The sequence below is a fragment of the Thermobia domestica genome, chromosome 10 (genome assembly GCF_964235325.1).
Source record: "Thermobia domestica chromosome 10, izTheDome1.hap1.1, whole genome shotgun sequence".
In the NCBI taxonomy this organism is placed as follows: domain Eukaryota; kingdom Metazoa; phylum Arthropoda; class Insecta; order Zygentoma; family Lepismatidae; genus Thermobia; species Thermobia domestica.
This window is the reverse complement of record NC_137463.1, coordinates 158,090,563-158,117,275: the sequence shown is the minus strand read 5'-3', so window position 1 is coordinate 158,117,275 and position 26,713 is coordinate 158,090,563. Positions and strand designations below refer to the sequence as shown.

Genomic DNA, 26,713 nt, shown 5'->3' with positions numbered 1-26,713 from the left:
TGAACCAAAGGTTTAAGAACAACTCAAGTTATTAATATAAACTTTGCCGAAGATTATTCACTTATATCATCATAAAAGAAATACGAAAGACGTCCTGAAACGAAGAAATATAACATACAGCTTTGCAAGCGGAGGCAAAGAAACCTAAAGTAACGAGACTAAAGACGAATCATTTACCGCGTAGTTGTGGTTCAGTGGTCAAGGCGCTGGACCAGAAATCTGGAGGTTCGTTGTTCGAATCCACGTCGGGCATTCTCTTACTTTGGGATTTTTGATTGCGATTGATCGATGATGACACACGAGCTCATTGAATTATGGTCTGTGTAGGTTTTTTTGTAGCAAAGCTTTTATAATTACCTCTGCATATCCTAAAAATTAGTCTATTATATGCCTTACTGTTGAATGATATTCAGTTATTTTTATTACAGTTATTTCCCTTAAAACATATATTAGAATACTTTGTACATGAAACTTTAGTAGAAAGCTTTTGTTTAAAATGTGGGTAGTTGCAGAGGTGTGTCTTGAAGGTACGGAACCCCTTCTCCGAAATCCCCACGTTTAAGTAAGTTTTGACAAATTTTAGGGCAACTTTAAAATTTTAATACATTATTTATTATTATTATTACTGAAGTGTTGTTAAATTATGGTTCACCTTGTTCCACCCAGCTTCCGCCTAGTGAGCATTGTGCTGAACAAACACCCTGTGTGTATGTTTTCTAGGGGTTCCGCTTCCTCCCACTTTATTTATTGGAATATTTCTTTCATTCTCATCATCGACGTCTTCTGTAGCTTAGCCGGCATAACCAGTACTTTAAAACAAATTTTCTTACGGCTCTTGTGAGTTCTGTATCCCTACTTTCTACATGAAATTTGCCTCGAAACTTTCCATTTTAACATTTAGCTAGTTGTAGGGACGTAGAACACGCAGAGGATATGTCCTGATGGTTCTGACACTTCTCTCCAATCCCGGCTATTTTGTAACTTTTGCCTAACGCTAGGGGCGATTTTACAGATGTTAATACAATGTGTCCTCATACAGAATTTGCCTTCTATATTATTATTACTGTATATTTGAGACCTCAATATTACGTCCTATTCCAATGCAAATAAGCATACTGAAGTAAAGAAAAATAAAAAGATTTTTTGGGTCCTCTATAAGGATGAATTGCCTTATAAGAGATACTTTGATAAGAAAAGAGGGGGGAAAAGAAGGTGTCAGCTACTGGACAATATGAAAATCGAACCATCGGATGCATTAACAGAAACTAAATAGGATTTGTCTTCATCACGATACATAGTAACACCCTTTGTTTGGGTAAAAGACATTGGATTATGTATGCGTTATATTGATATTTTAACAAAATATACAAATAAATATATATGTATATAAAAGAATAGTTCCTATTTACCAATTTTTGTTGAACGAATATATGGAACGCGTTGAAAATGGCAAACGAAAGTGTTATTGTTTTTAGTAAGAGTGGAAGAACTTAATAACAATTCTACAATGATGATTGAGACAAATTTATGACTTATAATGGGCCTGAAGAATGACCCATTTGTATTCATGAATTGTTTGCGAAACACGCGAAATTTCAGACAGTAGGAATGGAGATTGTAGACTGACTTCATGTTGTTAGTTTTTCCCTTGTGAAGAAAGTCGTTTCAATTCTAAATTGTAAGAACGAGAGAAATTGACTATTTTTCGCGTTATTATATATAAGAAATATCTACATTCTAAATTATTAAATTTTTCTGTATATCCTCGGAGGGACTCGAACCATGGACCCCTAGCTCACGAAACGAATGCTCAAGCCACTACCCTAAAACCGCTCTTTTAAGCAAGATTCAAGAAACACTCGTCTATGTAGCAAATTCCAAACGTTTACGATTCCAATATTTTATTAATTTTGAAACACTGATTTCGGTCATGATAAAATACTATAGTCCAGAGAACTCAAGTTTAAATTTTAAAAAGACCGAAAGTATCTCCGTAAGTTCACTCTATTATATTCAGTTGTTCTCGTTTTACAGGTATTTCCAGTAACCTTGAACGACAGGGACACGAACACAGATACATCGTGGACATGTAATATTTCAAATGCTTTCCCACCGGAAATCGAAATTGAATCCCCGCCTACTGAACTGTCTGATGGGTGGGGTGCCTGGTTCGTTCCCAAGGTAAGTAAGCTTCAGTTGGACACATCGTGCCCGTGGGTTTTCTTGGGACACTCCCACTTTCTCATTCCACCAATTCGTCCATCATAATTCACTGGTTTTAATCAGTCTTCCTCAACCTAACACGCATAATCCTTGGACATTACACGTAAAGATTTCATTTTCAAGCTGTAAACTCAAACCAATCCGAACCGAAAAACATTTGTATTTTCTTTTGCTCATTAACGTGTTTTCACAAAATATATATATAGAAAGAACCTGGGGAATCGTAATTCCATTCAAAAGTGAAACAGCAGATTCATAATACCTCAACCTAAAACGAAACCATTACATATCGTTTGGAACTCTTCCAAAATATATACGGATATTCTGAAAAGTGGCAATATTGTAATATGACTAAAGCATTTTGGTAAATGGCAAATAATATTTTATTAATTTTGCATTAATATTTTGTAAACTTTCATATTTTAAATGCAAATAAAACTCAATTTCCAATCTGGTACTGTTAGGTCGTTCACACGTGTAAAGAAATTAAGAAAGTCTCGTAACAATTCAAAACTGTCTAGATAAAACATTCTTTTAATAGGAAATATAACTTACGTAGCAATGTGTCAAAGCAATAACAAACACTTCCTACTTAGAGAAATGAGGTAATTCTAAAAATGTAATTGTAAGCGGAAGAAATGACGCTACCAAAAACTAGGAAGAAAAGGTAGGTGGACAAAAAGAGTAGTGAACTCGAGAGAGTTTTCAAGTGACCATCAGACAAGAAGGATCAACCTCTCAAAATCTTCACTCATCAAAATCTGGGTGAGTACATGCTGGTTACAATTTGATAACACACCTTTATTATTCGACTTTGTTACCAAATTCGTTTAATTCATAACCTAACTTCAAAATTCAATATGACAGTTATAGATCTTGACGTAAGGCCACAGCACCAGTTTTGGGTAATTATCTGATATGATATCTCTACTTTTATTTCTACAATCAAAACCATCCATCTTAACAAATTAATCGCTCTACCTAAAATTAAATGGTTAAGTTTATGACAACTCTTTAAATTGCCCCCATGTTAATATGGTTATTAATACATTGAGATATGTGTGGATAAAATTGTATATGTCAACGCCAGGATTTCGGCCCAATAAGTTGGCATATGTTAATATAGTCTATTTTCAAACAAAACCAAATTACGGTTCGTTTTCTGAAATAAACGGACACGTTCTGTTTCAAGTTTAAATTGAATCCAAACCAGTTAACCCAGAGATGGCGTCGTCAATGGCCCACAACTCACTGACCCAGCACCCACCGTGAGCCACTCTAACCTATGACCCACCACCCACTATGACTTACTCCGACCCACCATCCACCATGAACCACTGACCCACCAAAACACATCATCAACTCTGACATGATCCATGGTCTACCGACTAAAGAGTTTACACTTGTAATACAATCAGGTTGTGAAATTCTAACTAATCGGAGTTTGAATTTCTACCGTCAATTGCTCAAGCACCGCTCTCTTACAATAATGATGGATCTGACCTTTACGATATACAATGGTAAAATGTTTGTCTGGGTAAAATTACGATGAATTTCAATTAAATTAAGAGTCCCAATTCATGGTCAGTAGACCAACGTACAGAAGCTTATATCACAAATTTTATGTCTATTTTTCTCACAACTTTATGGGTTGATCGCCCTGTGCTTTAAGCGCTCGATATAATAAACAAGCTTCAGCAATTATTATAGTAGAAAGCGCATGGTAAGCAGAGGCGGATCCAGGGAGCGACCGTCCCTCAGAAGAAAAACTTTCTTATTTTGTATATAAATAAAACCCAGAGTTCGGAGCTCTTAAAAGTAGCTCTAAGTAGCAGTATTACAACCCACCGCTCCCGCAGAAGTGCGTCCTGGATCCGCCCTGATGGTAAGCATATATGGATATATGATGCGAAGCACTGTATTTTTTGTCTCAATATCGATTGTTTTCGATTATTTTTACAAACTAACCCACTATCAATTTACCATATATAGAAAGTGCCGCCCCTCCCCATAAAGGAAAGGTTTAAAAATGCTAGATGTTCTGTTCATTTTTAATAAAGAGATAATATACTGAATTTCAGCTCCGTAAGTTGAACGGCTTGTAAGATACTCAATTTTATTTTCCCAAATATTCGGATCCCCACTATACCTTAGGATATTATTATAATGAAAGCAATATGATAACACCCAAGTTTGAATTAAGGCCTAACTATATATCAAAATACACTTCATTTGACTGCAATTTGGCCGTAATTAGGCACACATAGTCACTTCATTTTTTATATAATAATTTATATATTACAGTGATTCAAAAATATTTTTTTCTGTACTTAGCTCCTCTAAAAACTCATGGTCTCGAAAGCCAAGTAGTATAAGTCATATTGCTATTATTACAATTACAAATATCAATATCCAAGAAGGGCTCAAGTTCTTTTATCACCTAGAGATACTCATCTCAGGTAAGTAAACAGAAACAAATGGAAAAGGAAGGGAAATGGAGGCCTTGAACTAAAACGTAGAAAAATTCACCAGTGTTCACAATCATATTTTTAAATCACGCTCGACCCTACTCATAGGAGGTGGTTAATTGCAGTTATGAGTTTCTTGCCACGTAGCATATATAAATACAGCAGACATCACATAACTTACTGGCGGTCTTCGTGGCCGTGCGTACTAGCGCAGTGCACTAGTGATTGCAATTGCTTTTGGCGTGGGTTCAAACCAGGTCCAAGGATTTTTTCTATTTTTATAAAAAAAAATAAAGTGATTTACTTACGTTATAGGTGCAGTTTTGCTATACGATTCCACTGTATAAGTAGAAAAAGTAGTAGTGGTAGTTGTAGTAGTAGCAGTGGTAGTAGGAATTTATTAGAAGCCCCGCAGGGCTCGTTTTGTTCCACCTTGACTGTCATGATATAAATTTAACCTCAACTTCTTCAATTTTCTTCTTCAACACCAACAAAGTGACAATTTTCTTCTATTACAACACAATATACGCACAAGGTTTCGACGAGGCCCGCAACCAGCCACAGAGGTTTAGAGGGGCCATGAATATGTTAGCGGAGAACAAGTGATTAATAATTCTCTTACACATCTAAATTGTGTTTTCTGTGTTGGTCTGGAGATGCCACGCAAAGTTTAGGGGGCCAGGCCCTCTAGCCCCCCTCTGGTTGCGGGCCTGGTTTGAACAATCGCAAAGTGCAACCAATATGAAACGTTTTTAGCTTCTATGGCTAGGTCGAATCTTAAAAGAAACATGCTGTTCAGAAGCTGTCTACAATGCAGTGAGCAGAATGGGTCGTTGCGTTGTGGGTCGCAGTGGGTCATGGTTAGTGGTGGGTCGCAATGGGTCATGCTGGGTGGTGGATCGCAATGAGCCAAATGCTGTTGACCCACGATCCACTGACTCAGAAAACGACTCTGACCCACTCCAACTCTAATTGGCACTTTTCAGAATATCCGTACATATTGTGGAAAAGTTTCAAACGATATGTAGTTGTTTCGTTTTAGGTTAAGTTATGAGTCTGCTGTTTCACTTTTAAATGGAATTACAATTCCCCATGTTTTTTTCTACATATTTTTTTTTGTGAAAAAACATTAATGAGCAATAAAAAATACAAATGGTTTTCGATTCGGATTGGTTTGGGTTAACAGCTTGAAAACGGAATCTACGTTTAATGTCCAACAATTATGCCAGTTAGGTTGAAGAAGACTGATAGAAGCAAGTGAATTATGAACGAAATGGTGGAATGAGAAAGTGGGAGTGTACCAAGAAAACCCACGAACACGATGTTTTCTGTTTCAAGCTTGCTTACCTTGGGAACGAACCAGGCACCCCACCCATCAGATAGTTCAGTAGGCGGGGATTCAATTTCGATTCCCGGTGAGAGAGCCTTTGAAATATTATGTCCTCGATGTATCTTTGTTCGTGTCCCTGTCGTTCAAGGTTGCCAGAAATACCTGTAAAACGAGAATAACCGAATATTCCGAGATAAGTTACGGAGATACTTTCGGTCTTTTCTAAAATTTAAACTTGAATTCTCTGGACTATAGTATTTTATCATGACCGAAATCAGTGTTTCATCGTTAATAAAATATTGGAATCGTAAACGTTTGGAATTTGCTACATAGACGAGTGTTTCTTGACCGCTTAAAAGAGCGGTCTTAGGGTAGTGGCTTGAGCATTCGTTTTGTGAGTTAAGGGTTCGCGTTTCGAGTCCCTCCCGGGATATTCAGAAAAAATATAATTAAGAATGTAGATATTTCCTGTATATAATAACATGAAAAATTATTTCTCTCCTTACAATTTAAAATTGAAACGACTTCCTTCACAAGGGAAAAACTAACAACATGAAGTCAGTCTACAATCTCAATTCCTACTGTCTGAAAACAATTCATGAATACAAATGGGTCATCCTTCAGGCCTAGTATGAGTCATAAATTTGTCTGAAACGTCATTGTAGAATTGTTATTAAGTTCTTCCACTCTTACTAAAAACAATAACACTTTCGTTTGCCATTTTCAACGCGTTCCATATATTCGTTCAACAAAAATTGGTAAATAGGAACTATTCTTTTATATACATATATATTTATTTGTATATTTTGTTAAAATATCAATATAACGCATACATAATCCAATGTCTTTTACCCAAACAAAGGGTGTTACTATGTATCGTGATGAAGACAAATCCTACTTAGTTTCTCTTAAGGCATCCGATGGTTCGATTTTCATATTGTCCAGTAGCTGACACCTTCTTTTCCCCCCTCTTTTTCCTTTCAAAGTGTCTCTTATAAGGCAATTCATCCTTACAGAGGATCCAAAAAATTTCTTTTTATTTTCCTTAACTTCAGTATGCTTATTTGCATTGAAATAGGACGTAATATTGAGGTCTCAAATATACAGTAATAATAATAATAATAATAATAATAATAATAATAATAATAATAATAATAATAATAATAATAATAATAATTGTATTAAAACTGTTAAAGTTGCCGTAAAATTTGGCAAAACTTACTTAAACGTGGGAATTTCGGAGAATGGGTTCCGTACCTTCAAGACACACCTCTGCAATTATCCACATTTTAAACAAAAGCTTTCCACTAAAGTTTCATGTAGAAAGTATTTAACTGTATGTTTTAAGGGAAATGACTGTAATAAAAATAACTGAATATCACTCAACAGTAAGGCATATAATAAACTATTTTTTTAGGATATGCAGAGGTAATTATAAAAGCTTTGCTACAAAAATATCTACACAGACCATAATTCAATGAGCTCTGAAATACAAAGTAATAAAAAGCCTATAAGATTCAGTCTACAGAGCAATTGTTACTTAAAGAATGGACATACACTATTTCGAGAATCGAGACAAGACGAGAAATGTTTACGATACTCTTCGTCTCGTCTCGATTCTCATCCCCAAAGCGAGACGATAATTTGAGTTAGTCTTGTCCCGTCTCGAATGTAAAATATTAATTCTCATTTTTTTGTTTGTTTTAGAAACGAGATGAAAAATTCCTCTTCTCGTGGGCAACATTAAACAAAACCAAAATATTCTTGCCAAATGTCATGTTTCTGCTTGTAATGGTATGTCCTGAGCGATAATTAGCTCCTAGCGTTTAATCTTCTACGAGATAATAATTATTATTTTATTATAATATTATTACTATTATTATTCATGAAGATTTGATAGTTCAAGTATTGAAACATCCGAGTATTCATATATCTGAAAATAATGAAACGTGTGTCATCATCGATCAATCGCCATTTAAAATCATAAATAAAAAAATGCCCGACGTGGATTCGTACAACGAACCTCCAGATTACTGGTCCAGCGCCTTGACCACTGAACCACGACAAACTACGCGGTAAATGATTCGTCTTTAGTCTTGTTACTTTAGGTTTCTTTGCCTCCGCTTGCAAAGTTGTATATTATATTTCTTTGTTTCAGAACGTCTTTCGTATTTCTTTTATGATGATATAAGTGAATAATCTTCGGCAAAGTTTATATTAATAACTTGAGTTCTTCTTAAACCTTTGGTTCACAAGTTTGTTTCTTCACACGAAACCACAGATATGACTGATTTAATTCTCATACCCTGCATTTGTTTCAAAGCAGTCGCCATTACCTGATGAATGATTTATATTCGCCACGATACATTGTAACTAAGTTACAAGAGAGGTTTACGTCCTATCTGAACGGCGCATCCACCGAGTCAACTTTTTGGAAGATCCCATTAAGTTAGCTTTCAACGTAGCTAAAGGAAACATATCTGACCGAGTACATAGAGTTCTCCGTAGCAGAATGGATAGTCATGGTTCGATAACTACAAAGTTCGTGGTTCGAAACCCGTCTCGGTAGCTTCAGATTTTTTAAATTCTTAATTCCTCAGTTCTCAAGATCTTTCTCTGCCTTCGTAATCATCTGATGCTCTATAAAGAGTTCTCCACCTTTTTTCGACAACTGTCTAATGTGATCCTCGCAGTTCGAAACCTTCCCTTCTTCTGTTTCACAAAACCACTATTTTCGTCATAATACGAGTGCTGTCCGATCATTTTTTTTTCAATTCTAAATCTGTGTATAAAGTCATCCCTCTCTGTCTCCATACTTGATTCTTTCCCTCTCTCTTGGCTTGATATCATGGCTTGAGATCAAACCTTCGACTCTTGAAACCAAATGTAAGCTCTTTAGCAATGTGCTATCGTAGCTGTGTAGGTTTTTTTTTTTTTTTTTTGCTAAAAGCAGTGTCTTTTAGATTTTATTTGCGGGGGGAGGGGAGATTCTCTGCCGACATAAGAGTTTCACTTTTTTATTAGTGTATTACTATACATTTGATCAAACAATACGTATTTATGAAACTCAAAGGAGGGGGAATTACACCCTCCTGTCATGCCCAAATGACGCCCATGGAACATTTGCTTGCAATTACTGAAAAGAAATGAAACGAATCATTGAACAACTCTCATTTCTGTCAGTAGATATTTTAGAGCTCTGTGCGTGCATTACAGACTTTAGGAAGCACAAGACCTATTGCCGTTATTGGCAATTTCAATAGATTTCTTAGGGAGCATCTTATTAGCTTGCAGTCTTTCAAGAAGGGAAAGAATGAAACTAAAGGTCTTTATGAAGATCTAGGAACATTGTGTCTTTTTTTTTATATATATATAGTTTAGGCTCTTAAAAATATTTAAGACCAAACGAATGGAAAAGGCTGTTTTAAAGCTATAACGTTGTAAACTTGATTCTTGTTTCTTTTTCAGCTGAATGGAAAGTGTACTACGTCACACACATTGCTTTAGACAAGGAGAGGTGGAGGAGGGGAAGGAGTTGGATTGAATACTAGAAGCAACTAATCAATTGAGATTTGTATTTCTGGATGCATAAGAAAACGGGGCAAGAGTTTTTATTAATTTGGACTTAGAATTCGTGTAACGATTTCTATGCCGCGAATTGTACAAGGTTTTCTGTGCTGAAAACAAACGTGTAGAAGAAAGTAACTGTTCTATTGCTTGTTGTAATGATTGGCTGAATAAAGAAGTGAGCGAGGACTTCAACACCCAAAATAAATAATATTTTTTTTAAAAATCCTAACCTTGCTTTTGTTTAAAATCTATTTATGATTTGATTCTGATTAATGATAAGGCGTAAAGAGGCAGAACCTCCTAGACTCTTCCTCACGAAGTAATGTGACATGTGACGATATATAGTTTGATGGGGGAATGGGGAATGCTTTGGGGATGATGAGCTAGATGTGTGACCAGACAACGTGCAGTAGTGTGTTCGTTTATGTCAAAAGCGTAAGCAAATCAGAGTTTTGTTTACATCTCAAATGCAATACTGTATCTTTCTCTGATTCTGGGTGATTGAACCTTAGTTTTAGAATCCCTACAATGCGTTTGTCATGTTAGATCGTATATCTACGTGCAATTTCCTGAGTTAATGGGCGTGGCGACTACTGCACATTTGATTCACTTGTACTAGAATTCGCCACTCCTGGTAACTGCTGGGTTATCCGTTGTTTATTGAATTTGTGCACTTTTGTACATTGTCTAATTAGAACAAATTTTGCTCGATGTTCATTTTGGTGTACATTTACAAATAATTGACTGGAACCAATATTCGTCACGGGAATAAACGTATTTAACACAATTTGTAATAATTCTGTGAAGCTCGCTAGTCGTACCCCGAGGTAGTGAATCGTTAGTTATCAAAAATGCTTTGTTAATTAACATACAAAAACATATAAATACAATATACATTTCTGACAAAGCATGTACAAATTTCAAAATATAAACACATTTTTGTATATACTTGTGGCTTCAACGACGACATAAATTTACTGAGCAGACTTTTTTTTTTTTTTTTTGACAATACTGAACATCTTACACTAACTTGTGTTCAATGCTGCTATAGATCGCTTTACTCTAAAATGACATCGAAACGAAGAAAAATTGTAAATTATTCTTCTGAGCGGTTTGGAGCGATCTAAAGGCAGGGATTGGCAAACCGAAGCTTCTGTTTATATATATATATATATATATATATATATATATATATATAGAGAGAGAGAGAGAGAGAGAGAGAGAGAGAGAGAGAAAATAACGTCCTCAAAAACAAGGCTAAAGGAAAATCTCCGGAAACAACGAGGATGGGCCCAGAAACTACGGTGAAGAATGAATAACTAACTAGATTCATGTTATGAACAGGGCAGGTTTTCCTATGTCAAAAGAAGAATTCTTGGTTAGTTCCCAAAAAATGATGGAAACTATGGGTAAAAAAACGAGTTAGTCTGATGATATAACAGGACGGAAGTGGTTACTAGGTTTGTAAAAAGAAACTCCACGTGTCCCTGAGGATGGCGCAGAAAATCTGACTATTACTAGAACAGAAGTGCTCGTGGAACAATTAGAAATCTCGACAAACTGTGTTTTTGAATATTTGTCACACAGTGATTACACTGACATCTTAAATGATCCGAGTGGAGTGTTCAATGCAGACGAATCAGCTTTTTACCTAAACCCACAAAGAAACAAGAGGTTTAATCCGAAATGCGACAAATCTATCAAACTGTCAACGAGAACGAAAAAAGAATATTTGACCCTTCTGATCACAGTCAATGCTGAGGGCAAGTTGGTCCCCCTTTGATAGTTATCAAATATGTTAGAATCATTGCCAAATAACAGTCAATGTCTCATCGACATGGGGGATAGGTAAATCAGACCGCGTGGATGACATAAGCTAATTTGTAGCTAATGTATTCCGTCCTTGAATAGTCAAAAAAAGATTACTCTTTGTTGATGGACAATCTTCTCAGCTAACGCTTCAGGCAAGCGAATTTCGCTCAAAAAATTGCATCGTTTTTGTAACCTTTCACTTGAACACAACTCATTTTATCCAGCTTATGGACGTGGTTGGTTTCAAGACGTTAACAGTAATGCTGCAGAAAAGAGTGCAGAAATGAAGACTACATAATATTGCCCATCCCATTCTCAAGAAGGAGATTTCAGCCCCGTAGTGAAAGATATTTTAGATTTCATAAACCCAAGTATTATTCAGAGCGGTTTCAGGACTTTCGGAATAATACCGGTGGACCCTAAAACTGTAAAAGTTAGAAAAATGGATATGAAGAACTTTTAGCACAAAATAACGTAGACTCAGCTGTTCATAAACCATTAACGATCACCTTAAAAGTTCGCGAAGATGCTATCTAGCACTAGCAGAGGAAAGAACTTCCAGTTTCAATGGTCCCATACCGGTACAGCGGAAATTGTATTGATGATAAATCATTGATATATGGCGGAAGAAGCAATGCAGCTTCAAATAATCTGGCACAAGAGGATTCAAACAAAAGCTCCGCGACAGTGGAAGTAGAACTATAGGAAAAATCCGTGGAGCATGAAGATAAAAAAGGTATTAGTGGTATTCCTGGAACACTAATCCTACCGACTTTACCTCGAACACCTCTTTTGGAAAGGAGCTCTTGTAGTACATACATTTGAACATAAACAGTTTTCTCCTGCTCTTCTTAGCAAACTCACTGTGAGGAAAACTAATGCAGCCTGATGCTGAGAAACAATAACGGTGACAGGCAAAATAGCGTAGTTGAGATGGTTTTGCAGCCATGCAACTCGTGAATCCATGGCCACGCGTACTGCCAGTACGTCTCTTCCACTCCTATCCTTTGCTTTATGTTCTCTCCTTGCTTCGATCATAAACGTGTGCTCCTACGTCATACATTGGCCAATTGAAAATGATCGTATGTTACATCCAGTTTAAAGTTTGTGTCGATATCACTTTTGCCACACTTGGTACAATTGTACCAAATTCAGCCCCTTTTGTTATTCATCGGCCCGTTGGTACCACCTGGTACTTTCAGCCTTTTTTGTGAAAAAGTTGGTACAATTCTACCCAACTCAGCACCATTTAACAAATACTTGTCACATTTTCAAGTGTCAGTAAGACTTTTCCTACATCTCACATTAGTCATACTGTGTGATGTCATGAGGAGCGAACTCGGAGATGATTGACTTGTTTCTCGTTTTATATATATATTTTCATATATGGCCATAATACCGTTTTGGTTTATTGGTCACTTTGAAATAGAGGCGCGTTTGGTTTCCTTACAATACATGCCGAAGACAATAACTGTTTCCTTTTTTTATTTGCGGCCTCTGTCATACTTCCTACGTGCGAGAAGAGTTTCACCTACTTCCACGGTTGTTTGGGGTCCTCCTAGTGGCGTAGCAATAGGGTAGGCATTGCCTACGGGCGCAGGACGTTTCAGTATATTAGGGGGCGCCCCAGGTTTTTAGTAAAAGAGAAGAAAATTATATAAATGGAGCCCCAAGTTTTCGTGGTCTTCATTTCCAAACATGGCAAGAATAAAAATTCCTGCTCACTTCGCTCGCATTTTATTACATTTGCGTATCAAATTATTGGCATTACTGTTAACTCGTTGAGGTTATAGCACTGTATGATTAAGAAATTAATCTTCCTGTATTAATACGATACCAGTCCTATATTACATGTACTAAGCTTACTAACTATAAATAAAATTCCTCTGCGCATCAGGCTTTCAACAATAACGACAAATTCTATGACCTATAAGATCTGGAGTAAAACGAGTTAAAAAGTGTTATCATGAGGCTCAGCACAATTGCCACGTACTGCGGCTACACAGAACCCAGCACAAACACCAAAGGTTGGGCAAACCGGGCAACTGCCCGAGACGCTAACGTCAGGGAGCGTCTAAACGAGCACTCCAAAATAAATTTTTGAACGTATTTTCTAACATTACTGTAATAAAATGTAAAGTATAGGCTATGACTAGGTGAGGGGACAAAGACTCATTGACAGGGTGGAAATTTTGCCTTCGTCTGCTCCTGACGTTGACTGAGATGACGTAGGGTTAAATGGATGAGGACGATACTGACCTATTTAGCTCTAATCTCAACATTATTGGAGAGTAATAATTAGCTGATCTTCTTAAATACCGATTGCAATATTACTACAGTATTTTTGTAGACGTGATAACTTTTTTTTTTTTTTACAGTTAGCGAATTTTTAGCCGTTTTAGTGGAAAGAAAAATCTCATGTTGGCACACTGCCCAAAACTAGCCAAATATGGGATGTGGTGCGTAGGCGTAAGTTACAGATGGTCATACATTGGCCTATTAAATGGACGAGACGGACACCACTAGGGATTTGGCTAGGGGCGCCAAAGACCATTGTTACGCCACTGGGTCCTCCGATTTGGATGTTTTTAAAAAAAATAATTTTTAAAAAGAATACTTTCTTGATTTGGACTCTTGGAATAGAGGGGGGTGTTCTACAACTTTATCTCTTTTAGTTTCGTGCTATAGAGCCATGTATAAAATAATTACACTGGTATAAAATAATTAATTTAGCCCTTTTTGTTTCAATTTGGTACTATTTTTCAGCCCACTCCAGAGCTAGGATTGTGGCAACACTGGTCGATATGGTACAGAAAATATTGCATTGACACAAATACTCATTACTGCAATTCCAACTTTGCAATTTTTTTATTGACAAAAATAGTAAAATCATACAAATTGTTATTACTCCTAATTATTACAAACGTGATTGCAATCGTATATATAAAACTTACAAAATGTAACAGTTGTTTATCTTGTAGTACGTACGTGTAATAATAGACATTACATCAATGATTTCTACTATTTGTACTGATTTACATTGCACTAGTCATATGTAATTTTAAATTTCACAAATAATTCACAACCCATACCAGTAAGCTACACAACTTCAATTCCAAATATTTACTTTACTATGTCTAGATATAAACTAGAAATATAATAAAAAGGAAAGAAACATTAATCACACCCTTTTCCGGTTAAACACTTTTGCTATTTAGCATTTCATAGTTTGATTTCTTGGCACATTACAAACAAATAAAACAGAGTGCTGTTCGGGATAGCATGTATTTTATATTTAGTGGCAGCATTCACACAAATGATTGCTATCATATGGAAATTAAATCGTTTACAGATAATCCGAGGTAAACAACGGCTATTCACATGATATGCAGGCTTTAAATAAATATATAATAAAAATTACATAAAAATTTGTAGTATTTGTGCAAAATTAATTACAGAGAAACAAGTCTACGGCTAAGAAGATACTCAAAAATATCGCTTCTGCCTTCCGAATTAGAATTCTCTCTCTCCTTTTCCAATACTTGCGTTAATTTGTAAATCACACTTTTGGGTGTAATAAGTTATAACAAATTACAACGAAGTAATAAATCATGAAGACCTTTAAACGCTTATAATGTCATATTTCTCTAATACGTGAGCGTGATATATGTCAAGCGGAAGGAAAATTAAAAGAAAGAAAAATAAAAGCTTCACTTTTTGATACATTTAATGTGAACACTTCTTTTACCACAGCGCGTGTTGATACCTAACTGCTCGGATACACGGGCTTATAGGTGCTTTCTCTCTAGTCTCCGTAGAAGTTTACACCGTTGCACAGTGGGAAAAAATGTCATGTTAGTGGCTGAAAATTCGAAAAACCAACTAATACCTATGCCTAAAATGGCAACACCTAATGAATCGGAGATAGTGAGTCCACGCAATATCATCGAAAACAATGTGATAAGTGAGCTAGTGAGGAGTGTACGAGTCTTTAAATGTTGACCATATATAGATTTCCCGTTTATATCCCAATGAAGCTATAAATTTCCTTGCTTGCGAAAACATCTCTTCGCCAGTTCGGTTGAGATTTTGAATATTTCCGGGATGTATCTAGCACTTGGTACTCAAGTAGTTCTTTGCATATTGGTAGCCGTATTATTTTATGACTGTTTGAAATACGTCTTTAACTAAATAAAGCTCAAAAATGTGTTTTTATTTATTATGCATAATGTATGAACACGTTTAGTAACTGATGTAGGGAGATGGCGTCTTCATTTCTATTTTATTTTGATTTACATACTATAAAGAGTTAATAGAGAGGAAACTAGCTGCCAAGGTCTGCCTATTAATTTTATATGATTTTTTGAAGCAAATATGGCGATGAAACGTCGGGAGGTATTTCAAGTGTGGCGTAATGCAGACAAAGTTCCGGAACGAAATACCGGAAAATGTCTCGCGAACAAACTTGCGGTACTTTATGCAAGTTACCTGTTGCATACATTGTTGTATTCCACAGATTCCGAATTTTTTTCAATCTCACAAACTACTGTTATCTATCGTAATCATATAGAGCCTCTTTCATCAGATGCTAGGAAATTATTGTTAAATTCCTTGCTATCTGAGCCTTATGCAGTAACTCAGGTTGCAAGCTCCGAGAGCGAATAGGTACGAGTGGTAATATGTACTATCTATACGTATGCAATGTATAGATACGTATGACATGGCTGTAACATACTGGATAGAATTCGTCTGTATCTGTAGGTGTAGTTCTTGTTGAGTGACAGTCTATCTTCATGCCACATTACATGTTAATTCGTTAATTTCATAAAAGGATTTATATACTACTAGAAAAAGTACATACGCATTCCACATTATTACGTTACTTCCTTCTCCGAACAAAGTGGCTATGCATGGATCGCAAGAGTTATGTTCTCCTCGTTAACTTTATGCAAGGTTCATTATACTACAAAAACCAAACATTCTCTCTTCTGTTTTTCTGAAGTAAGTGTCTATATATTTAGAAAAATTCTTCGTAAAGTTCATAAAAAGGTTCGTATTAATATAAGAGAACATACGTATACCAAATTACTATGTTACGTCCTTCTCTAAAACAACGTGGATACGCATGTACGTACCAACATCATATTCTGTTTTTCTTCGTAAAATTCATTAAAGGTTCATACTACTACAAATATATTTGCTTATTTTTATCTCTAGTAAACGTGGATACGTGCAATAATATGTTTTATTTAGTAATTTCATAACAAATGTTCAAAGAGATGCATCCGTATACATAACCATAATGTTAACTCTTTCTCTAAAAGAAATAGATATACGTACATGTAATAATTTATGTTTTCTTCGTTAATTTCATATATGTTCATATTATTACTTTATATGTATACCACCAGCTAATGTTAGTTTTTACTGTAAAGTCAGTAGATATACACGTAATAATATTGGTTTTCTTCGTTACAGTGTTCATACTGTTCCAAAGACGTAAATACATATTGCTGCAAACTTCGCTACTAGCCTATTTCTCTAAAATAAATGTACATACTGGTAACAATATGGATGTTTTATTATTTAATTCGCTACATCTTATAACAATACAAAAAGTGCAAAAATATACAAAAATATGCTTTACGAATTTTTTCGCCGCTAGAATTACAATTTTTTCCACTGTCCGTTTGTAGCTTGTCGGGTAATACGATGGGTCCTTTCGGAAACGTATATGAAACCATGTTTGCATCACAATCAGAGAACCTAATCTGCAAAGCAAAATATGTTTCAACTTGCGTTCTCATTTTCTTTTATTTGATTCGAATTAGCAGCCACGTGCAATAGGAAATAAGGCTTGCTTGCATCACCCTTTCAGGGATAGAATGTTACTTTATGGCAATGTATTATAAAAGCAGACATAGCAGTGATGATATCAGAAAATTTCACGGGAGTATATATAGTTGTTAAAACTTATTCTTTTGATAAGAATTATTAATTTGAGACACTGAGTTAGGTTAGCAAGTAGGGAAAGTTTCGTCTGTTTCTCCATGGTGACATCTGTCTAGAGCCAAGGAGAAAAACGAAATATTTCTACTATAGATGTTCAATGAGAAGATGGAGGTTGTAATATTTAGAGCTGTATTATTAGAAAAAATAAAGAAATGATTTAAAATTTATTCTTAACGTGATCGCTACATGAGAAGGTAACCTTAGTTTTCTAGGACAATGCTAACTTTACTCTCTACGTTCGGGATTAATTTGATGTTTTATAGAATGGCTCTGAGCTATAATGAATAAATATATATAATTACTCCGTTCACAGATCGCTACCTTCTAAATTGTATTCATTTAGTTAAATGATAGGGTGCAGAGCTTTCGAGCTGTAAACGAGCAAAACTATTAGATATCAAAGCACGCACGACTAGACGCCTTTCGATTTTCTTTAGTATTCCTTGTTTCTAAATTCTCCGAAGGATCCGTTCGTGGTTTGGAAGCGAAATAGTTCCGTATAGTGTTTTATCTTTTTAAATTTATATTTATATCAATTTTTTACATCCTGGACCTCCAATCAACTACATTAGAGTTCCCACCAACCGGAAAAGGTTAGGGTCTTCAGCTTACTAGTAAAAATTCCACAAAAAGTCAGAGAATTTTGCGAAAAGTTGAAAAAACCCGGAAGGTAAGGTAATTTTAAGTACGGATTTTTACTTCCCAGAACCCCTTTCTCTTTTTCCCATATCCGGCTATCAGCGGCGTGCCGTCAAGGGGACTAGGCTAGTCCCCTGGCGTTTTAATTAAAGTATTTTGTGATAAATATATACCAAAAAAAAAAAAAAAAACGAAAACATTGTTTGTATTTCTCTATTTTCGTAAAATAACACTATTTCAATTGTTCCGACACAACTATAGTCAGCGCCCGTGTGCTGGGTGCGACAGCGAAGTGGAGATCGGAAACGCTCGGGTTTTAATCGGCTTTTCTCGGGGAAGGGAACAGGGTCCAGCCAGCTAGTCCTCATATTATGTTGTCTAAGCTCTAAGCACGGGCGTTCTGTCGTAAGCGAATTTAATGCTCGTTTGCTTTTTACAGTTAATAGTTTTAACGCAATTAAATTTACAGTATTAACCTTGACACTTTAAGAGATCTAATGAAGTGTGAACTTTTTAGATTATCAATATATTTTGAAAATGACTCAAAGAATAAAATATGGAAGGGGACTCGTTTGAGAAAGCGAGTCCCTTGCAGCAAAGCGATGGCGCAAGCAGTGATATTACTTCAATTGGTATAGGGGACAGTAGGGGTGGGAATCGGCCGTTTCAGTGTTGTATTCTGGACCAATTATTCATGGTATCATTTGGATTCCTTAATTTTCAAGAAAAGCAACAAATAATAACCAGTGGTAGAACAACTCCAAGCATTTCCATTTAGACAAAAATGAAAGATTATATACATATCATCAAAACGGATTATTTTGCTTGTTCGAAATAGTTAACTGCATGTAAGACAAGAAACAAACTGTATTGCTGGCCTTGCATTCTGTTCCACATAGAAAAGGACGTGTGGAAGAATGATGGCTTTTGTGACATGAACATTTTTCACAAACCCAAGTTGCGCCAAGAAAAATGTTATTCATACCTGTCCACAATAACTAAATTGAAAACTTTCGGGAAACCAGAATTGATTTTCAATTGAGCAAGCAATGCAGAAGTTGATTCAAACCGGGAACTAATGAACCGATTGATTTATTCCTCTTGTTTTATGGCTAAACAAGAGCTGTCATTTAGAAGTCATAACAAACAGGAAGATTCTGTCAATTAGGGAAATTATATTGAAGTAATTCAGTTACTTACTAAATACGACACTAAATGGACTTGCAGGGGCGACTGAAGAAATTTTTCTAGGGAGGGGTCCATCTCCATGGTTGCTATGTTGCGTCTGGTGTTTCTGGTATTTAATGTACGTGGTTTGCCGTATTACGTATACATTTTCGTGAGCCAGAGGAAGGTCCGGGCCCCACCCTGCCCTTTCGTTGGGGCGCCCATGTTGACTTGTCATCTTCACAGCATGGGAGTGTTTAAAGGAACATCAAGCAGAATTCAGAATTATATTATTAAATGTGTTGGTGAGTAATTCTGGATAAAATTAAGTCAGAAATAAACAATACACTTCTTACAGCAATAACGTTGACAAAACTACGGACATTGCAAAGATCTCTCAACATTCAATCGGTACGTGAAAGACGGCAATTCATGAAAGATTTATTTGTTTTGCAGATGTTACTAATGATTGCACTGCGACTGCACTAAGTGAGCATGCTTTCCAAGTTCTCTTTCACTTTAATTGTAAGCAAAAGCTTGTAGCACTAGGTTATGGATGGGGCTGCCACATTTTCTGGACATTTGAACGGTTTGCAATCTTATGTGAAAAGGTGTTTGAGTGCACTCACCATACACTGGTATGCTCACAGTCTAAATCTCGCTGTTCCACAGTCTCTTAATCACATCAAGGAATGTAAAATATATTTTAGAATAAGTGGCATTCCAAATTTCTTTTCATATTCATCGAAACGCTGTAACGCGCTTGCTGAATCAGAAGTAACTAAGCGATTTCCAACGGTTGCCACTATAAGATGGAATTACAATTCCAAAATTGTGAATGCAGTAAATGAAAATCAAATAGAACTCTTACGGTGTTCTAAGAACATTGTAGAAGATTCAGATAATTGCGACACCGAAGCTTTCAAGACTACAAAAAAGAAAAAAATGTGTGAGTTATCATTGAAGGATTTCGATTTTGCATTTCTACTAAAAGTTTTGTCTTTTTTTTTCGCACACGGATATACTATTCAACATTCTTTAAAGTAAAACCTTGGATGTGAAATATTGCATCCAGAAAGTACAAAAGATGGTATCTCAATTTAGAAATGCAAGAAATGATTTTTAAGTTTTATAGAAAAGTAGAATTGGATGACAATGGGAACCTTCTAATAAAAGACGTAAAGTAGATGACTCAACAGATTCAGAAATTAAATACGTGCGTCTCTTCAATTACATTATTGATACTGTGATTTCAAGATCTCAGTGAGTTACAATTTCTTGAGCTGTTAGATTTAAAGAATTTTCAGTGCTTGAAATCTCGATTTCCTGATTGCTTGTTTTTGGCCCTTAAATCAATTTACGAGAGCTTTTTTTTTTTTTTTTTCATTTTAATTTTAAGAATTTGCGGAATGAATTAATATAGGTTTACAGACTCTTAGATTTTTCAAATAAAACTGTGACTGAAATTATCCATTTCTTGAAAGAAAGAGGCTTGGTTCAAGAAGCGTTTACAGAAACATATAAATTGTGTTATTTGGTGTCAACAATATTACTCAGGACCTCCACTCTACAGCACACATTCTCTTCGAACCTAGTCCCCTGTGAGAAAAGTCACGGCACGCCACTGCCGGCTATGTGCCAGGGGATATTTTATAAAATAAATTAGTTTATTTTGGAAAACTTCTCCGCATACAATGCGCTATATGCATGGACCTGCATAGAGGTGAGAAACCTCCCTCGTGGAGAAAAACTTTATTTTCTTTTTTTTTTTTTTTTTTTAATAATTAAATAGGCCAAGAAGTTTGTAAATCATGACCTGGAAAACCTAGGAAAGTCAAAGAATTCGTGCTTTCTAAATAAATGGTAACCTTGTATATACATTTCCTCATTGTAAACGATGAAAGAAATTGAAGTTGGCATATAAATGCCGTCATAATATTCTTTCAAATTTCACAAAAGCTTAAAAGATTGAAAATTCTAAATTGCTGCTTCTAGTAATGAACTTAGATATTTAAAAAAAAAAAAAAAAAAAAAAAAAAAAAAAAAAAAAACGATATTTCCTTCAAAGTCCTCAGCTCATGATTAGTAAACAGTTTTTCCAAAACTATACGCTTATCGGATATGACTTAATCTATGACAAACAGCAGCAGCTCCATTTTCTGCAGGGGGCGCGATGGCTCAGTGGTAGAGCGTTCACCTCCGGTGCTTGGGGTCCCTGGTTCGATCCCAGCTCGCGCCGCGTGGACTTTGTGGTGGACAAACACCGTGCTCGTGGGTTTTCTCGGGGTTCTTCCGTTTCCTCCCACTTTCTTCATTCCACCATTTCACTCATCTCTCATCATCACCGTCTCCTCTAGTCTAACCGGCATAGCCGTGGGACGTAAAACTTAAAGATTTCATTTCAATTATTTCCATTTTCTGCAAAGTATAGAAATCATTTTTGCGGAAGTTCACGAACACCACATTATTAACAAATAAAAAGTATAAAGTTACAAACTTTTCCATATAATACGGACAATCACATGCTCTGCTTGATTTTAAAGCAAAATTCCTTCTCCCATTTTGATTTATTCCGGAAACAAGTATATTCCGCATTTCAGATAGGAAAGAAAGAAAGGAGAACACTAACTTACTATTTCAATCATTCACGTGTTTTAAGAAATATTGTGACGTTGTTTGCGTTAGCTTTCTACAATTGATGTTGAATATCACGGCTTTATCCATATATTCATCGCATCTCGTCAATCTTATTTCGAACAACAACAAATGTTATATTAATGAAAGGAAGAAACAACCGATTTAAACTTATTTTTACACATCAAATCCTCTGTATATGCAAATTCATAGTAAGTTTAAATAGATTGTTTCTTGTTTTCATTAATATAATGATAATACAACCGTTAGCGGTGTTCTGAACATAGACACTGGATTTGTCCAAGCACAACAGCTAGACTGTGGTACAAACCACATGGTCTGAATGGAAGAGCACTAAATAGTGGGAGACTGTATGACTGTTCTGGAAGTGAACTGGGTAGTGTAGTGGTTAAAGCATCGGCACGGTACGCCGAAGATGTCGGGTTCGAGTCTCGGTCCAGTCATGCACATTTTCACTCTTTGTGTATTACTACATTCGCAAGAACAAACGTGTTTCTCATTGCTTATATTTAGGTGTATAGCGTGTCGAAGTTCGTATGAAAATGTGCTAACTTTATTTCACGAAGGATGACATATGCACACTCGTAACTCACTTAACTTTACTTTCTTGAAAGATAGAATATAATCGTGACAATAACCTAGGATGAAAGTGTTATCAAACAAACAAAAAGAATTACAAATTATGAAAGAAAGGATATACACTTCTACATTCCGTGACTGCTATATAATTATTACCACAAACACAAAATAACTTTTGCCACTGTTTTCATGGGTAAACACTCCCATATTACTAGAATTTCGACTTGAATGAATTCAACAGAAAATACTAGAAATAACTTCGTTATGAACATTCTAGTAAGGGATATTATTCATTACATTTCTTTTATGGGTCTATTATTAAAATGATTTAATCTTCCAGAAGCCTGGAATAGGCAGTAGATCAGTATTTGAATGCTAAATAGAACAAAACTTTTCATAATTTTCCCCAAATGAAAGTCAATTACTCTAGTTTAACTATTTACTTCTTGCCAAGGAAGTGTCATAACAGAAAATTACGATCAGTGGAAATATAAGAATGCTCGGAATAAGAAAATTGTGAGTTATCTGTTCAAACAATTGTTCCATTTTTAAAAAAAAAAAAGTAAAATTTCTTATTTTTAAATATATTTTAATACAAATATGAATTTAAATATCATATTTTTATATACTCTTACTATGTACATATTTCTAAATACAATAAATCGTACTATTAAATAATAGTATTTACGAATTTATAATAATAGTGTTTGAAACATAGAGGTAAAATACATTCCAACAAAATATATAATTTCCTTACAAACAAAGAAATCAACGGTATGGGAATCTAGTCAATTAATTAAAGAACATCAGAAGATTTACAGGTTATGTGGTTTATATTTTACATTTTCTCTTCTACATTTCCGTACTGTCACTGTTTATGTAATTGAATTTTTAATACTTGAAACAAACAATAGTATATTTGAGATATAACTAGACCTATGTATTAAAATTAACTGAACAGGTTTAATATGGATACTAAACGTCCTATCTACACTTCTCTCAAGCGTAGTCACATTGCTTAAATAATTTAGTTTTAACAAAATTATTACACCAAAAATCATAATATATTCTTCTATGAATAACAATATCACTGTAAACACTTTCTACAGTAATAATAATAAGTTTTACTACAATACTTTTGCCGGCTTAACAACGCAGTTCTTTCACGAATAGTACCACTATCTTCAAGTCTATACTGTTAACTGCGAGAAAGAATTGGATATTTTCTTTTTATAACTTTTGGAATTTTCAACATGAAAGAAATACATCTACTTCATTACGCACAACCACATTTGTTTCAACGTTAAGAAAAGATTACATCTGGTGCCTAATTAGATGGAAATGCTTGAATTGTACATTCACCCAGTTTACGTACAGAACTTAATAAATCCTCAGTAGACTGACCTTCGTTTTGGTTTGATCCAGACGTCTCGTCAATTGTTTGATCAGCATAACGATTTCCAATAGAAAGAGAGGACAAATAGCTCATATCACCAAAAGGCGACATATGAGAAGAGAATGACGTAGAAGCGTGTTCTAAAGATGTCGACACAAGCGGTCTGTAATTATCTCGTTTCAGTGCTTTCTGAGACGATAATGATGAAGATAACTGCATATGCTCATCCTGCATTTCGTGTCGAGTCATATGTTGTTTTAGTTTATCTTGTCGTGAGAATCGTTTGGTGCATATAGTGCATGCATATGGGCGTTCACCAGTATGAACCCGACGATGACGTTTAAGATGGGCGGCGCGTGTAAAAGACAGATTGCAGAAATCACAGTGATAACGCTTCTCATTTGTATGAGTCCGAATATGCTTTCGCAGTTCCAGTGTTGTTTTGAAGTCCTTAAAACAGAAAGCACACACTGCTAACGCATTTTTATCAAAAGCTGCCTCCCCTTTCATGAAATGATTATCAATCCCACTATATTGAGCAGCTGCTGCAGCGTATGTAGCATGATAATAGTCTAAATCTGGTTGTTCTTCCTTTATCTGAGCTTCGTTCACAGTTACACCATCAAACTTCTCAGTTGTTTTTGTACGGTGGTCATCTTTTCTGTTCGAACTACCTTCTCCAGCTTTTGAGTGTTTGTGTGAAGATTCCAAATCTTTGGTATTTTTATTCGTCATTTTCGATGTTCTGCTTTCCACCGCATTTTTGGAATGTTTTCTCCAAGGAGAACGTATTCCAACATCTACTCTCTTCTGACCTTTAAACCTGGTTTCATGGACGTAAGTTCGTGATTCGTTAGAACTCTCCTTTTGTTCAGATGCATCTGCGATAGTTTCTTCCTGAAACAGATTTAAATAAGAATAAATTAGGAAAACAGCTTATGTATGCATATTCGCTTTACAACAGCCGATATCTGTACAATGATAACATGTTAATCCATTTCGAGGGTTGAACATCTCAAAAAGAAGCTATGAATGTTGGCCCCCTAAAAATAAAATAATGAGAGGGGAATGATATTGCTGTAAGGTTAATATCAAAAGCTACTTAAGCGTTAGTTATGGAAACGTTGCAGAAACAACTTTTAAGAAGCTTAAGAATATTCTTTCCCAAAAGGGAACATAGTAACAATCACTTTATTCTTTATTTCTTAAAATAATAAATACAGCTGCAATTCCATGACGTCTAAATTACAGGTGTCGAACGGTTTTGTATTTTTAATAAAACTTGCATGATATTGGGAGCCATAATTTCAACTTTTTCGAATGCGTTCTAGCCCGTGCGCAGCGAAATTTGATAAAAATTGTAAAATCCGTTGCTTTTTTCTTCCTGACCTTCAATAGAAAATAAAGTGTGGTATTACTGAGTTGTATTTAAAGACCAAATACATTACGAGAAAGGTAGTTTTAATATAGCTGTGTGTACTGTGGGTCTGTGTCACAGTCGCGAAGCTGAGATCTTTGATGCAAAGTCAGGGATAGAAAATGAAACCAGATTCCCAAAAGGCTCATTCCATGTCAAATGAACCAATATCAGATTTTATGGTTGCCCTTCAATCATGGATTTTCTTCATATTTTGTCTGTGGGTAGATACCTATGAGAAATGACCACAGGAATATTTGCAGATCTTTATCTCTTAAACGGACCTCAGGAAAAATAAATGAAAATCTGGCATTTTCCGAGACTTCTGCCGCGGAAAAATCGACACGTAATTTTAAACATTCTGTAACTCCCTTATTTTTCGGCCAATTGAAGTGTTTCTGGTGTCAAATTAAAGCTAATAGTCTCTACTATTCAGAACTACTGTTGAATCAGAAAAAGTGGTTCATAGAAGAGAGATACAAACTCTGAAACAGAATTTGTATGATTTTTATGTTATTTTTGTAAAAAATCATATCTGCTAAATCACTGAAAACACAACCTCCACATTTTTACCTCAGATTCACCTAAATATGTATGTTCAATAGTGCAAAAATGAAAAGGGTGTTTTTTGTGGTTTGTCAGTAAGAAATTATAATGCAGGGACACGACTTATGGCACGTTATTAACATTTAACATTAACATGTTATTAACTATAGAAATGTTGCATTTTGTTGGAATGTTTACTACATGGGTTACATTTGGCTTGGTTGAGATGAACGCGTAACGTGCAAAAATTAATATATTGAAACATTATTTTATGAATACGGAAGGATATCATAAATATTGAAGGAAGTCAATTGCAATGACATTCTCGCTCACTCACTCCCCATCACACATACCCACGTTACTATTACTAGTGGGTCTAATGACCACGTGCCTCACGTGAATTTCAAAAATTGCGCCGTATAGAGTGGATGGCCGCCATTTTGAAAAAGTTTGCCGCCATTTTGAAACTGTACATTGGATCACTTGATTGTTAGATACACTAAATTTTATACGTCTTTTGCTTCTATTCTCAAAATTTCAAGTCAAAATACTGAAAATTACGACCTGGAGTGTAGATGGCCGCCATTTTAAAAATCGACCGCCATTTTGAAAGTTGACATTGCTCCACTTTAATGGTACGCACAGTAAATTGTATATGTCTCATGCTTCTATTCATAAAATTTCAAGTCGAAAACCCGAAAACCGCCCTATAGCGTGGATGGCCACCATTTTGAAAATCTGGCCGCCATTTTGAAATTTTACTTCTGTTCTATTCTATAAAGCAGATTTCGAGCGTCTCACGGTTCTTACCTCAAAATTTCGTGTTAAAAGACTGGAAATTGCGCCGTAAAGAGTGGATGGCTGCCATTTTGAAATTTTACTTTTGATCACCGCCAAAA

The 26,713-nt window shown here is 35.4% G+C and overlaps 1 protein-coding gene across 1 annotated transcript in view; it reads right to left on the bottom strand.

The window, feature by feature from the left end:
• Positions 1-14,243: 14,243 nt before the first annotated feature.
• Positions 14,244-26,713, bottom strand: part of LOC145662787 (uncharacterized) — a 71,449-nt gene continuing 58,979 nt past the window's right edge. The window contains exon 3 of the mRNA XM_081728669.1: positions 14,244-24,748. Within this exon, the coding sequence (XP_081584795.1) occupies positions 23,783-24,748 (966 nt within the window). The 3' untranslated portion in view covers positions 14,244-23,782. The remainder of the gene's footprint in view (positions 24,749-26,713) is intronic.